Source organism: Barbus barbus (assembly GCF_936440315.1).
Source record: "Barbus barbus genome assembly, chromosome: 20".
In the NCBI taxonomy this organism is placed as follows: Eukaryota; Metazoa; Chordata; class Actinopteri; order Cypriniformes; family Cyprinidae; genus Barbus; species Barbus barbus.
The window spans coordinates 1,538,073-1,552,177 of NC_136748.1; the positions used below are offsets into that span (position 1 = coordinate 1,538,073).

General features: G+C 36.4%; 1 protein-coding gene across 2 annotated transcripts in view; it reads right to left on the minus strand.

Annotated features, from left to right (window-relative positions):
* Positions 1–4,472, minus strand: part of LOC306885923 (steroid hormone receptor ERR2-like) — an 87,658-nt gene extending 83,186 nt beyond the window's left edge. The window contains exon 1 of one of the 2 annotated variants that reach the window (XM_079442744.1): positions 4,236–4,472. Coding sequence is in view for 1 of the 2 variants with exons in the window: in XM_079442743.1 (XP_079298869.1) it covers positions 1,010–1,059 (50 nt within the window). In the remaining variant the exon portion in view is untranslated. Of the gene's footprint in view, positions 1–1,009; positions 1,404–4,235 lie in introns of those variants that run through there. The other variant, XM_079442743.1, reaches the window with a different exon arrangement.
* Between the last annotated feature and the right edge of the window lie 9,633 nt (positions 4,473–14,105).

The window sequence follows — 14,105 nt, forward strand, 5'->3', positions numbered from 1 at the left end:
TGTGTGTTTAAGATGACTAAAGTGTGCAGAGTGTAATCTAGTCTAATTTACCCAAAAACACACACACACACAGAGACAGTCTGCAGTCGGCCCATGTCAGAGCTGCTGGTGTGACACGTTACTGAGAGTAAATGAAAAAATCCATATCCAAAAATCCATCGGTGGATCAACAGACATTGCGCTTTTTGGTCAATCTTTTAAAATGTTTTTTTTTTTTTTTATAATCCAAGCACAAGGCAAGCATTTACTGATTGATTTTATACGGTGCTGTTTTAAATTAGAACTGATGACCGTTCGTGTCAATAGATAATTTAAAAACCCTGTGTAAAATAATAATATTCAAATGCAAAATAAAGATGTGCATCAAGATAATTTGGAGAAAAACTGTTTCATGCCGAATTATGAAAAGTAATGAAAGTCAAAGCAGCTTTATTTTGGTGAAAAACAAGCGTAAATCTTCTGTAAGTTGCACCTTCCTAGTCTTTCTAAAGCGAGCGCATTATTGCACAGCATGGCGCGAGCTGCGATCTCAGACGGCCCCGGGACACCTGGACCCCTTCAGCCGCTCCTCTGGGGCCACTCCACCATCCAAAAGACCTTTCTTTCACCGCATCCTCTCTCATTCATTTAATAAACAAACATCCGTCCTGTGCCTTTTGTCCCGGCTGAACCCTTCAGACTTGTTTCCAAACACAAACGGCTCTAGAGGAGCGTCCGACCGCTGGGATGCATGCGTCACGCAACACACTACAACAAAACAAACAACCTACACTGAAGCAGAAGAAAAGAAGTGTCTCTAAACTTCACTCTGCTGACATTAAGAACATAAATTTGCGCGGAAAGTAACACTGCGTCCATGCAGATGAAAACGCATCTCTATCGCAGAAGCAGAAAGTTCAGCCAGCGCAAGAAAACTGTGCTATCGGCATGCAAAGAAGAAGAAAGACAGAAAGACAGACGCTAAAAACAGGAAGCGGTGTTAGTGCGTGAAAGAGGAAGATGCACCTACTGGTTATGATAGCTGAGAGGATCAGGGATGCAAAGTTCGGAAATGTCCATCAGCCCAGTTTTAGCATTCCAGGAGGAAGAGAAGAAGGAAAGAGGAGACGCCGGACACTCGCCTCTCCCCCCAAAACCACGAGCAAGCACCTTCAGAAAAGTTGCAGCGAAAAGCCCCTCCAGCAGCGCAGCCCACCGCCAGCTCAGGTACGCATGTGTGTGTGTGTGTGTGTGTGTGTGTGTGAGAGTGGGGGGGAGGGGGCTGGTCGGGGTGAAGCGGAGAGAGAGAGAGAGAGAGAGCGAGCGAGGAGACAGGAGAGTGCGCTACGATGAGCGTGTGAGCAGCGGAGAGGCAGAAATGAGTGTTTGCATGCTCAATGTCGGCCTCTTTAAGACTGAAGAGCTTGATGAATATGGAACAGCTGCTGTTGGCTGCTGCCTCAGGGGGGCGGGGCTTCAGCACACTGATGGGGCGGGGCTACACTGGAGAGGGGGAGGGGAAACAGCAGGAGGCGGGGCTGATGTGCAGTGTGCTGAAATACTCCCACAGACATCGCACACACAAGCAGCCAGCCTGAAGCAAATATACATGAAGCCACACGGATAAATCTCTACTTATTTGTCCTGTCTGAGGAGGAAACCTTTTATTATCCTATTTTATTCTTTTTTGTTTAGGATTAGGATTGTCTGTTGTCATCTACCTATTGTGTTAATTGTAATATGTTATTCAAACCATTTTGTTTTGTTTTTTCTTTTTAGCAACTGTAAATTGATGTAAAATTACAAATGTAATGTAAAAAAATATTTCATAAAACATTAAATATATATTAAAGCAACTGTAAAATGTTATTCAAAAGCATTTTTTCTAAAAAAAAGGGGGGGGGGGGGGTTTACATTTCCATTTTTTAATAAACTAGTGCTCACCTACTTATTATGTTAAATGCAAAATGATATTCATAAGCATGTATATATTTATAAAATCATTTTCAGAAGTCCACTTTTATGAAATCTGTAAGAATGATGCAAAACGTAATTGGCAATGTTAAAGTAACATAATCAAAGTTATAATTTACTTTTGATGCATTTGTTTTATTATTTTGTAAGTTTAAAATATATTTTTTTATTAAAATTAAAATAGAAATACACATGCATTGGTTAAAATGACAATGTTTTTATGTTATGTGAAATGAAACATTAAAAACAGGAGAGATGCATTTGACAAATCTGACATGCAGTATAACAATCGCACTGATGATCCCTTCAAATTTAGGTTTTTTTCTACTTTAAAATTTTTCTTCTGCATTAAATCATTTGAACATTTGTGAGCAAGTGCTGGACTGTTCAAGTCACAAGTCAAAGAGCGGACACTCAGAAGCATAAAATCGCTGTCTGTGCTTGGGGCGGGCGAAGCTTTATAATCACCAGAGTCTCTGTGTTGATCAAGCCTTGAAGAATGCAGAGAATGCAGATATAGCGTTTCACAGTCGCTCACGCTCCTCTGCTCTCTATTGCATTTTATAAGCAGAGAATCAGAAGAGAGCCATAGCGAAAGCACACGCATGACAAGTGGCCAGTTTAAACAGCTGCCTGAGTGTCACAAATTCACAAAACACACACGCACTTGCATGGCTGAAGCATGCTGGGTAACAGATATGCATTGCAATATAAATCATTTTGATGAGTCTCCATCATTCAGATGTTAGGTGAGCTGGTTTGTGTATTTTTATTGGTCGACATATGCCTGTGATTCCATACGACTCCTGATCCCCGCCCTGCTCTATTCAGCGGCTCGCGTTTCCATAATCAATGCTAAAACATCACACGAGCCCTATTGATCATCACAGGACTCACTGCAATCCTCAAAACTCAAACCCAATGCATTCAGTGAGACACCAGAGTCTGAATGCTCATGTATTAAAGGACAGACTAAACGAGTGTAAATCAAATACATATGTCGTCAGAATACTGTTAAAAAAGAGCAATAACCTCTGTGTTCCCTGTAAGTGTAATAAATATTCTCATTTCTGTGACAGCAGTTCAATATATGGATGCCTGTGCTCATGCAGTTCTTACAGACACATAACAAGCCAATAACAAAATACAAAGATGAGCGTAAAAACACTTGTGAGAGAATCTGCATGTGCTTTTTTTAATTCTATCATCATCGTCATGTGGCTGATACGGAGTAGATGATTGATGTCTCTGGGGTTCAGGAACATACAGTAATTTAATTGAAAAACATGGAATTAAAGGTCATTCATCCACGAACCTAATCCATATGATTTGCGTACAATCCCTTTGGAATGCTTATTAAGGTCTGGTCTTATGTTACACAGGATTTGATATCAAACGCTGATATTGTGCTTGTGTTAAATGATGAGATATCTCTAGATTTAATTTAGCCACACACACATCTCATGTGCCTCTGCGCTGAGAAAACAAACTGCACATCATAATGCACTGAGTCATTTAAAACAAGTTCTAGATATGTTTAAAACTAAATTGTCCTAAAGCTGATTCATATTTAGAATTGAAATATAAAGGTTTTCAAAGTTATTCTGTCTATTTATTATCAATGACTTTGTACAAGCAAGTATTTTAGTAATAGTTTAGTTTTTGTAGTTATTATTCTCTTCTCAGTTTCCTGTTGTCATATTAAATTCATCACAATAAAGTCAGTAAAGATGTACATGTGTATATTAGTCTCTATATGAAGCGCTCAGCTGTTTTATTGATCAGTGTTTATCTAGCACTGCTTTATTCCTAACTGACAGATTGTTCTCTGAATTTGTCTGATTACACGTTCATCCAGATTTCTGTTGATTTCTATAGCTATAACACTACAAGAAAACAGCATTTTTAGAATTTAATTTAATTGTGTGTATAAATAATTTTCCAAATGTCCCCAAATAGAGATGTAAGCTAACTTCTGAGGACAATTTTGACTCTAAACGTAAAACACATGCAAAAAAACTTACTCGAGAGAAAGAGAAAAAGACTTAAATGCGTTTAGTTTCAGTGACATTTCTCTCAGTTGTGTTCTAAACATATTTAAAAACGAGTTAACGCAAGAGATCAAGCTAAAGCTAATCGATAAAGCTGTGAGTAAAACACAACGGTGTGTGAAAGTTCCCAACAGACGCTTTAAACAGTCACTGAGAGCAAGAGAAAGACGACAGAAGAGATGTTTGAGGATGTAATGTTCTAGAAAAGAGGAGATATTGAGTGTAAGTTACCTGCAGACTCGTCCTCAGGTGCGTCTCCATCTCGTACTGCGAGCGCCGCTGGACCAGCTCCTCCTTCAGGGGAACAACAACTAGCCTATAAGACGTCCCATCTCTCACAAATATATTTAAGTCTTAAATTGTTGAAATGCAAATGTAAAAGTGATGTTAAGTGAGAAGAAATGTTAGCAGTCGTTCTGTTCGATACTGATCGTAACGGTTACTGTTGCTATGGTTACCTGCTCACGCGACAGCGGGTATAAACTACGCGTTCTTACTTTCGCGGTTATTGACAAATTTCTTAGGTGATATTCTGGATTAAAACTAACCTATAAATCTCGCGTAAAACTGATTTATCGTTAGTGAAGTAGAATTTTGTTAAAAATCATTTTCGAATTAATGTATGTCGAATAAATCGAAAAATGTTTTTTAAAATAAATGTTAAAAATTAAACATGTGCTTAGGCTAGTCTTAAATGTTAGTAATTTATTTATTTATTTATTAGTGTTATAACTTATTAAAGTCAGTTAGGCCACATAAAAAGGTAGGCCTATGTGACCCTGGATCACAAACATTTACATTTATGCATTTAGCAGACGCTTTTATCCAAAGCGACTTACATTGCATTCAAGTTACAGTTTTTACATTTTATCAGCTCTTTTTTGGCAAAACCGGTCAAAAGGGTAATTTTCTTTTTCTTTCTTTTTTTTTTTTAAATTGAGATTTTTACATCATCTGAAGCTGAATAAATAATATTTCCATTGATGTATGGTTTGTTATGATAGGACAATATTTGGTTGAGATACAACTATTAGAAAATCTGGAATCTGAGGGAGCAAAAAAATCTAAATATTGAGAGAATTGCCTTTAAATTTGTTCAAATGAAGTTCTTAGCAATGCATAGCTACTAATTTTTTTGATAATCAAAAATGAAGCTTTGATACATTTACGGTAGGAAATTTACGAAATATCTTCATGGAACATGATTTACTTAATGATATTTGCCATAAAAAAGAAATGTATAATTTTGACCCATACAGTGTATTGTTGGCTATTGCTACAAATATACCTGTGTTACTCATGACAGGTTTTGTGCTCCAGGGACACGTTAGTTTAATTTGAATCTGAAAAGTAAGACTGGTTTAACAGCAAGTTGTTTAAACACAGTCTCAATGGCTGTTTATGCAGCTGGCCCTTGGACAGTTTTATTCTACACAAGCTCTTACAGTGATCATAATCTATAGCAAACACAGAACGGTCCCCTCACATTAGTAAACCCTTACAAATCATGCAAGTTTTACAAGAAGCATATACTCATTTCAATGAATTCACAATTTAAGAATATTCCTGGCATTGCAAAGGTTTCTGTTCCCATGAGAATCCTGACCAGAGGCCAGTGAAAGGCTATAAACAACAGTATTTGGGCTAGAGCACTAGTTAGTTGTGTTGGCTGGCTGGATTTCACTGATCAATAAATCAGAAGAACAACACGAGCGTCTGGACTGAGCTGAGATCTGTAATAATCACTGGCTTACATGTCATGACTAGCCGATTTAAAGGCATAAAATGCCTGTTTTGACCATAATATAGGTTCAATTAACATCCAGGTTCATTTGCAGCTACTGTAATGAGGTTTTGTTTATTATTATTATTTTAAAGTTGTTGTGTAGAGGTTTGTTTGTTTGTTTTTTTCATATATTGTTAAATGACGAAATGAGAAGAGCTGCTTCAGTGATAAGGGATGAATAGTATTTTGATAAATACTGTATTAAACTCTATCATTGGGACATCCCAAAGGAAGATATCTGACTCTGAGTATGAAGCTGTGGGTGATTCCACTAGACTCCACTAGAGGGAGTGCTGTTTCACCACAACTGAAACTGCAATAAACAAGCTCTAATCACTGAAGCCAGGACAATCACTTCATATGTTTTGCTATAGCCTTACATCTCATTTCAAAGATATGCTGATAGCAGTTTGTATTTAAAAACATATTAGCCTTCTTTCAGCAAATGTCAAATAAGAACTCATTGTTTGCAAGGACTAGGCACTAGAGACCATCAGTTATAAGTGAACTAATGATTCCACTAGTTAATGAAGTTTGCTTAAGTAAGCATCACTATTACTATTCCTCTTATTATATATTTGACATGTAACTCGTCCTGCAGCATTTATGCTCCAGACATCAATAATTCCTCAAAACTTAAAACTGAGGAGAGGTGTGATGTTACTTTTGGAAAGCATTTGGACATACAATAAAATGGACACAAAGATTTACACTGAGAAGGGGCCATATGTCTATTTTAGGATCTTTTGGTTCCCCAAAACACCCTAGCAAAAACTTTGCATTAAAACCTGTTAAACCAATAAATGTAACAAGTCAATTTACGTTGCAAACCCAAAATTATTTGGTGTGAGACAGTATTTTATTGCTAAAAAAAGTACTCCAATAATCTTTGTTTTGTTTACAACTTTAAAAAATAAACTATATTAAAAAATAATAATAATAATTTTTGCACAAACACCACTTAACTAAAAGAATCATTATATATATATATATATATAATGTTTAATTCAATGTGTTAATTCAAACTTGTCAGTTCTCTGAAATTATTTGTGAAATTTACTACTAATTTCTGAGTGAAAATAGTTTGAAAGTAAATCCTACACCAGTGTATTAAGCAAACACCTTTCCATCATCTGTGTGTTATTAATATGTTTTCACATGTAGACCGCATTCATTTAAAACTAACAGGCCTGCATTTGTGTTTTCCATCAGTTACAGAAGACAAAAGAGAAGAAACATTTGATCGCACAATCACACAAGAAACCCAAGATGCTCTCAGAACCACAGAAGATATAAAAATGCTCGAGTTAATAAACGTGGATAGCCGCTCTTCCCATAAACCTTCATCATGTTGATCCAATACAGCTGGAAAGAGCAGAAAGTGTGTTTGGGGAGGCTTCCCGGGGTCACGGGTGCCAGACAGCGGCTTCTATTCCAAACTCGTGCTACCTACTTATTTTTCCCTGCAGTGGCGGGCGGCTCTGTAAATAAATTAGGACATGATGGCAAACCTGGTTACAGTCACTGGCGTTCAGAGCAGCAGACAGTCAAGAGCCAGTGAAATATGTCCTCGGATCAAACAGAATCAAGCATTAATCTAAACTTCTGTCCCTCTGAACATTGCATAATTCAAAACCCAAACATTTTTCTTTCCATCGCTAAACCAAATAAGAGTCCGTTCCTCTCGGTCCACTCAGTCCATCCACCCAAATTTCATTTGGAAGCCGCGGTCCGGCTGCAGATTTACTCACTTAACAAAACTGGACAGGAGGCCGTAAGTGCTTTTTGAATCTCTGAATGGACACCGGCGTGCATATGTGTGTGCGTGTGTGTGTGTGTGTGCGTGTGTGTACGTGTGTGTGCGTGTGTGTGTGTGTGTGTGTGTGTGTGTGTGTGTGTGTGTGAGGAACGGAGGGTGGGACACTCAAGAAATGAGGATGTCTACTTCATGGGACCTGACAGGAAATCTATACACTGCAATGTTTATCATTCAGTCATTATCTCGCCGCCAAATGGAAGGACAATAATCCAATCATTTAGGCCGGCTTTACCTGAGGCTCTTTTTTTTTTAAACAGTAACGTGTCTAATGTGGCAATGATAGAGAGAAGAGTCCATGAGTGTCACTGCATAAAATCAACTCTGTGAGACAGCAGCTGCTCAACCGAAGCCAAGCGCTCATCATTCATGGCTCATGCTATGAAACGGGTGCCTTTTCCAGTTCAAAAAGGCAATTAAACTAGATTTCAGTAAGATTTGAGACATTCTATCGTGTGGATAAAATGTGTTAATAAAGAACAATGTACCATCACAGGATAAATAAACACATTTTAACTATCATTCCAGAAAGTAACAGGGTTGCCTATTTGTTAATTGTCTTTTTGCCATTACTACACTGTAAAATAAAAATAAAAAACAAATAAAGGATTATAATTTTAACAGTAAAAACAATCAGATACCATACATAACTCATTTACACAACAATACAAAAATTCCAGTAAGGAAGAGTTTATTTAGAAATTATTACTTTTTTTCAGCAATTGGATGCATTAAATTGATGACAGTAAAGATGTTTATTATGTTTTCTATTTCAAATAAATAAAAAAAATAAAAAAAACTTTCTATTTATCTGTGAATCCTGGGAAATAAAATGTATTACTGTTTCCACTAAAATATTGTGCAGCACAACTGTTTTCAACATTGATAATAATCAGAAATGTTTGTTGAGCAGTAAATCAGTATATTATTATGATTTCTGAAGATCATGTGACACTGAAGACTGCAGTAATGATGCTGAAAATACAGCTGCAGATCACAGAAATACATTACAGTTTAATATATGTTCACATAGAAAACTGAATATATTCAGTTAATATTTATTTCAAGTAATGAAAATGCTTTTTTCAAGTTTTTAGTTTTTTAGTAAACAATAATAACCTTGACCTTTGCTTTGAGAACCAATGCCATTTTCATTTTTATTTTTAATATCAAATTGCTATCAATGCACCTAAAGGTGCCATTTTTGATTATTAATCAACAATGACTTACAATTCACTCTGTTCCTCACATAAAGCATCAAAAAAAGATTATTATGCTGCTGGAAGGAAACAACATGAATGGCAATGAATCAATGAACTGTAGCTGAACTATTCCATAAATAAAGTGGACAGTAATGAAAAGGAAGTCAAACGCAGATGCAGGAAAGTGTCAGCGGTGCTGGCCGAAGGTCCCTCAAGCGTCCACAGCTCTTTTGTTGAGGAGCGTCACTGATAGCAGATATCCCTGATCAATAAAAGCTGTTGGCTCCTCTCTTTCTCCTCAGGCCTTTCATTTCTGCTGCTCCTCCAGTCATCATGTGGATCTGAGTACATGCATGCGTTTGGAGGAGAGGAGGTGTGCGCCGCCGGTACTGTGGCCAGTCTCGGACCCCTTTATCAATCAGGATTTTAATTATACACATCCCAGCTGACAGCTAGATTAGAAAGCAATCGACGCTATCGGCCACCAGATCTAATTACTGTTTATTGACAGATAAAAACGCGCTCCTTTCACTTTCCCAAATGAGATAAACTTCCTTTTAGCCGCCTCTTGGTGTGAAGAGGGTCCGACGCGCTTACTGTCCACCAAAGACTTTCTAATGACCTGCTTGTTATGATGGGATTCACAGGTTTAGTGTCAGATGTGAACAGCATTAACAGACTCGGTGGATGACCCTATGAGTTTTTCAATGGCCGAAACGAGAGAACGATGGCAAATACAATTTAATTACAAAAAATGAGAAGTTAAAAAAAAAAGTAGTTGGTAGTTTCGGTGCCTTCATGTGTTCATGCTAAAGTCTGAGTGAGATAGTCATTATCACTCTCTTACATGAAGTCAGAAACTAAATACGGAAGCAGCCAAAACAAACTAAATAAACAATGGGTGACATGACACCTGCACAAATGTCAAATGTTTGTGTTCTATAAGAAGTCTCTTCTGCTCACCAAGGCTGCTTTTATTTGATCAAACATCCATTAAAAACTGTGAAATATTATTTCAATGTAAAACAGCTGTTAATATTTATATAAGGGTCAAGAAACCGTTAACTTTTCATCTGGTAGCCAAGACAACATTTCTCATTTTTTAAAATCTAAAACTTAATCAAATCTATACAGATTTACAGACTATAAAAAACTTGAACTAATATTAACATGAAAACAGAAATGACATCGGCAAGAGTGACACAGCAAGTTAAAAAAATTATTTTGACTGCTATTTTTTTTTTTTTTATGGAATAATGCACCTAAAAATGTTTCTTACTGAAATAATCATGTCCTGTGATATTAAATGTGCTAAAAATAGCCATGGTCAGATTCTTTGTTTATCCAATTCAAAGTCAGATGAACATGAGACAGGTTTCCATAAGTTTGTAAAGTATGAAATGTTCGGAATTTCTCATGTGCCAACACTGGTTTACCTAAATGGAATAAGTCTGTGGAAAAGAAAACAAATTGTAAAGGAAAGAGGGAGGTTTATTTATCTCTTAAAGAAATACTCTAGTATAAAACAAATCTGCAAGCACATGATACAGACACAACATAAACTTAAAGAAATCGCACAAGTGAGGATGACAGTGCCACTCAAAACAACACAACAAAGATATCTCTGATAAGAAAACAACAATATACATGGTAGCAGAAGGAAATATTGTTTTACAGAGATTGATGGAAAAAACAGACAGACAGAGACTAGAGTCAGTCAGTGTGTGACCTTCACTGTCCCGCTCTGCTCACCAGAGTAAAGTTGACCAAACACCAGCATGAAGGATGGCTGTGCACTTCTTTACCTCCAACACACACACACACACACACACACACACATGCACAGACACTGGATTCCATTTATTGTGGGTTGATTCCATAGACGTAATGTTTTTTTTGTTTTTTTTTTACTGTACAAACTGTATTTTCTATCTCCTTCCTCTAACCCTATACAGTTAACCTAACCCTCACACTAAACTACATGCATTTTACATTCTCAAAACACTTCATTCTGTGTGATTTATAAGCTTGTTTCCTCAAAGGAACCAAAAATATCCCCACAAGGTCAAAATTTACTGTTAGTACTATACTTGTGAGGACATTTGGTCCTCATAATGTAGGGAAAACACACACACACACACACACACACACACTTTTACTCTGCTACCTAAATGGGGCAGTGCATAGACTTATAATGTTTTTATATGCAGCTAGTTATAAATACTGTAACCTACCCCTAAACCACACACTGACCCTAACAGAAAACTCTTTGTTTTGGGAAGTTGAGCTGACTTCTGGGTATAAATTTGTGCCATATTTCAATGTCTTATTCACCGACCAGACATGATCTGCCTTTATATAGCACTGCATCATGCATATTTAAATTGAAATCACTGTTATTTGAGTGTCAAACTTACCTCTTTTTTATTCGTAGAGTATTCACAAGACAGCAATCCTTCACTCACACGTTTAAAGGAAGAGTTCACCCAAAAATGAAGATGTGCTCAGGACATCCAAGATGTTGATGAGTTTGTTTCTTCATGGGAAGAGATTTAGAGAAATGAGCAAAAATGAATCCATAATAACGCTTCCTCCAGTGAAAAACTGGTAATGTGGGAGACAACAGGAGATGGACTTATTCACTGGAGGAAACATTATTATGGATTATAGATTTTAGCCGGAAGCAGCAGTTTGAAGATAAAAACGTCTTAATGCTGGATTTGTTTCATCTTTTGTCTTCTCCAGATGTTAACTGATGGGCTGGAGTGGTGTGGATTATTGTGATGTTTTTATCAGCTGTTTGGACTCTCATTCTGACGGCACCCATTCACTGCAGAGCATCCATTGCTGAGACACTGATGCAGAGACACATTTCTACATCTTCTGCTACATCTACATCTTGGATGACCTGAAAGTGAGCATATTTTTAGCAAATGTTCATTTTTGGGTGAACTATTCCTTTCAAGAGTGTGTGGGGGTTTATTTGAGTCTCAAAGCAGCGGCCCAGCACTTAATTCACTTCTTAATGGCAAACAAAATTTAGTCAGGAACACTTCCATTGGGCACAAAATGACTTTCTTTAGTTTTCAATTTGCGTGTCGGTGGCGATTGAGATTGATGCGACAGCAGCTCATGCATGTCTACTCTGAGAATTTACCTCATTTAACTGATTTGCATCATTTCCTCACCAAACAATGTCGTTTATTAACTTTAATCAGATATTTAAAAGAAATCAGCTGTGGTTTTCCTCGGTGTAGCTCAGATTAATGCAAGCGTGTTCATACTGTTGAAAATAAGTGATCATAAGTGATAAAGTTTGTTATTAATTGAAATGTCTGTGTGTTGCAAATAATCCTTCTTTCTGGTTTGGTTTAAAATGTGTTAGGATAAATCTGTGAGACATTCAGCCGCGCTGAGCAGAGAGTTCAGAGACTGTTAAACACACAGAAGTCAATCTCCCTGCTGATTAAAATTGATGTTCCCATGCTGATCCTTCACCGTGGAACTTGCGGTAAAGAAACTCCTTAATATTCCCGCCCATGTCTGGCTAATGTGTAAAAGTGATGAATGGCAGGGGGTCAGAGGGCTGTTTGATTGTGCTTCATGGGCAGCACGAAACGTTCAGAGCTGGACGGAGTCCTTCAACACATTTGTGTGGTGTTGATGTGACGTTATTAGAGTCCATGTGGCATGGCTATAACTGCTCAGAGATCAGTAATGCTCTGTGTTGTTGACATCGGTTATGCGACTGATATTTTCATTGTAATTACCTCACAATGTTTCAAATACTTCAAAATACCAGAATCACAAACTGAGCTACAGTCACCTAAATATGCACCTTCTTTCCAGACGTGTATCTCTATACTTACAACATTAAACCATTAGCTGAATCATTTGCAAAAGACATTATAAGTCAATAGTAGCATGTAGTAGTAAATACAGTATTGTGTTGTAAATAGTGCTGTCTATTTATTATGTATATATAAATACACATACATTTATATATTTGTATATTTTGAAAATATTTACGTTTGTACATTTATATATTCATATATAATATTATATTTAATATAATATATAAATAGATTTAATATATAAACATAACATATATTTTTCTTAAATATACACATGCATGTGTTTGTATTTATATATACATAATATATGTGTGCATACTGTGTATATTTATTATGCAAACAAAAACTTTTAATTTGGATGCGATTAATCGCGATTAATCGTTTGTAAATACTGACAGAATTGCAATTTTTGTTTGGACCATTCATTTAAAGCGGAACTAAAAATTGAAAGTCATTCTCAGAATAAAGGTACAAAAGCTGTCACTGGGTCAGTACCCTTTTAAAATGTAGTAAAATGTACTAATATTTAGTACTAATATATACACTTGAGGTACTTTTATGTACTTTAAATGTAATAATATGCCCCTTTTAGAGGTAAATGAGGTACATACTGTAGATGTCCCTTTTGAAAAGGTACCGCTTGTGCTCTAGACATGTGTTATAGCTATGCATGAAAGCCCTTTGACCTAATGTATTTCATTCATTCATATGTCATTCAGTCTCATTTGGCTGATAGAAACCACGCAAGCACAGTGTCAAGCTAACCAGGCATGGTACAATATGTTTCCAGTCATTTTTCTGTCCACAGTGAATGTAAAAATGATGCACAGGACACATTATTTGCCAATCCCAACAGTGCAAAGACACAAACCAGATGATTGTGACATCACAAAGGCTGTGATTCAATGAAATAAAAATATGAACTGCATGTTTCAGAGTGAAGTGCAGCACTGTTCATTTACACACGAGCAGCTCGTTATCTAGTGTTTTCAGTGTCTCAGAGCAACTCAGTTTACTGTAAATGCCGCTGCAAACACCACTGCTTATAAGTTGCTTATGATGTGCATTTGGGAATGTAACTTCTGACGCTCAATTAATTTGTAATGAGATGCATTTATCAACCTGTTTCCAAGAAAAGAGAATCTTTAAAGTCCCCACCAAAACTAAAGCCTGAGAATTCATAAATAACTATACAAATATTAGTATTGTAATTTTACTGTTGTACTATAAAATGATTACTATTTTCAAAAATACAGTCTTTTTTTTGAAGTACAATAGTATTATTACAATATATTTAGCTTAACATTTTTATTTAAAAATAATCACAACAATAGTAATTGTTTTAGCCATACTGAATGTAAAAAAACTGAGAAATGTGGCCTGTGAAAAAGTTTTTTTTTTTTTTTTTCAGTCAGGAATACTGAAATAGGTTTGAGTTGGTTC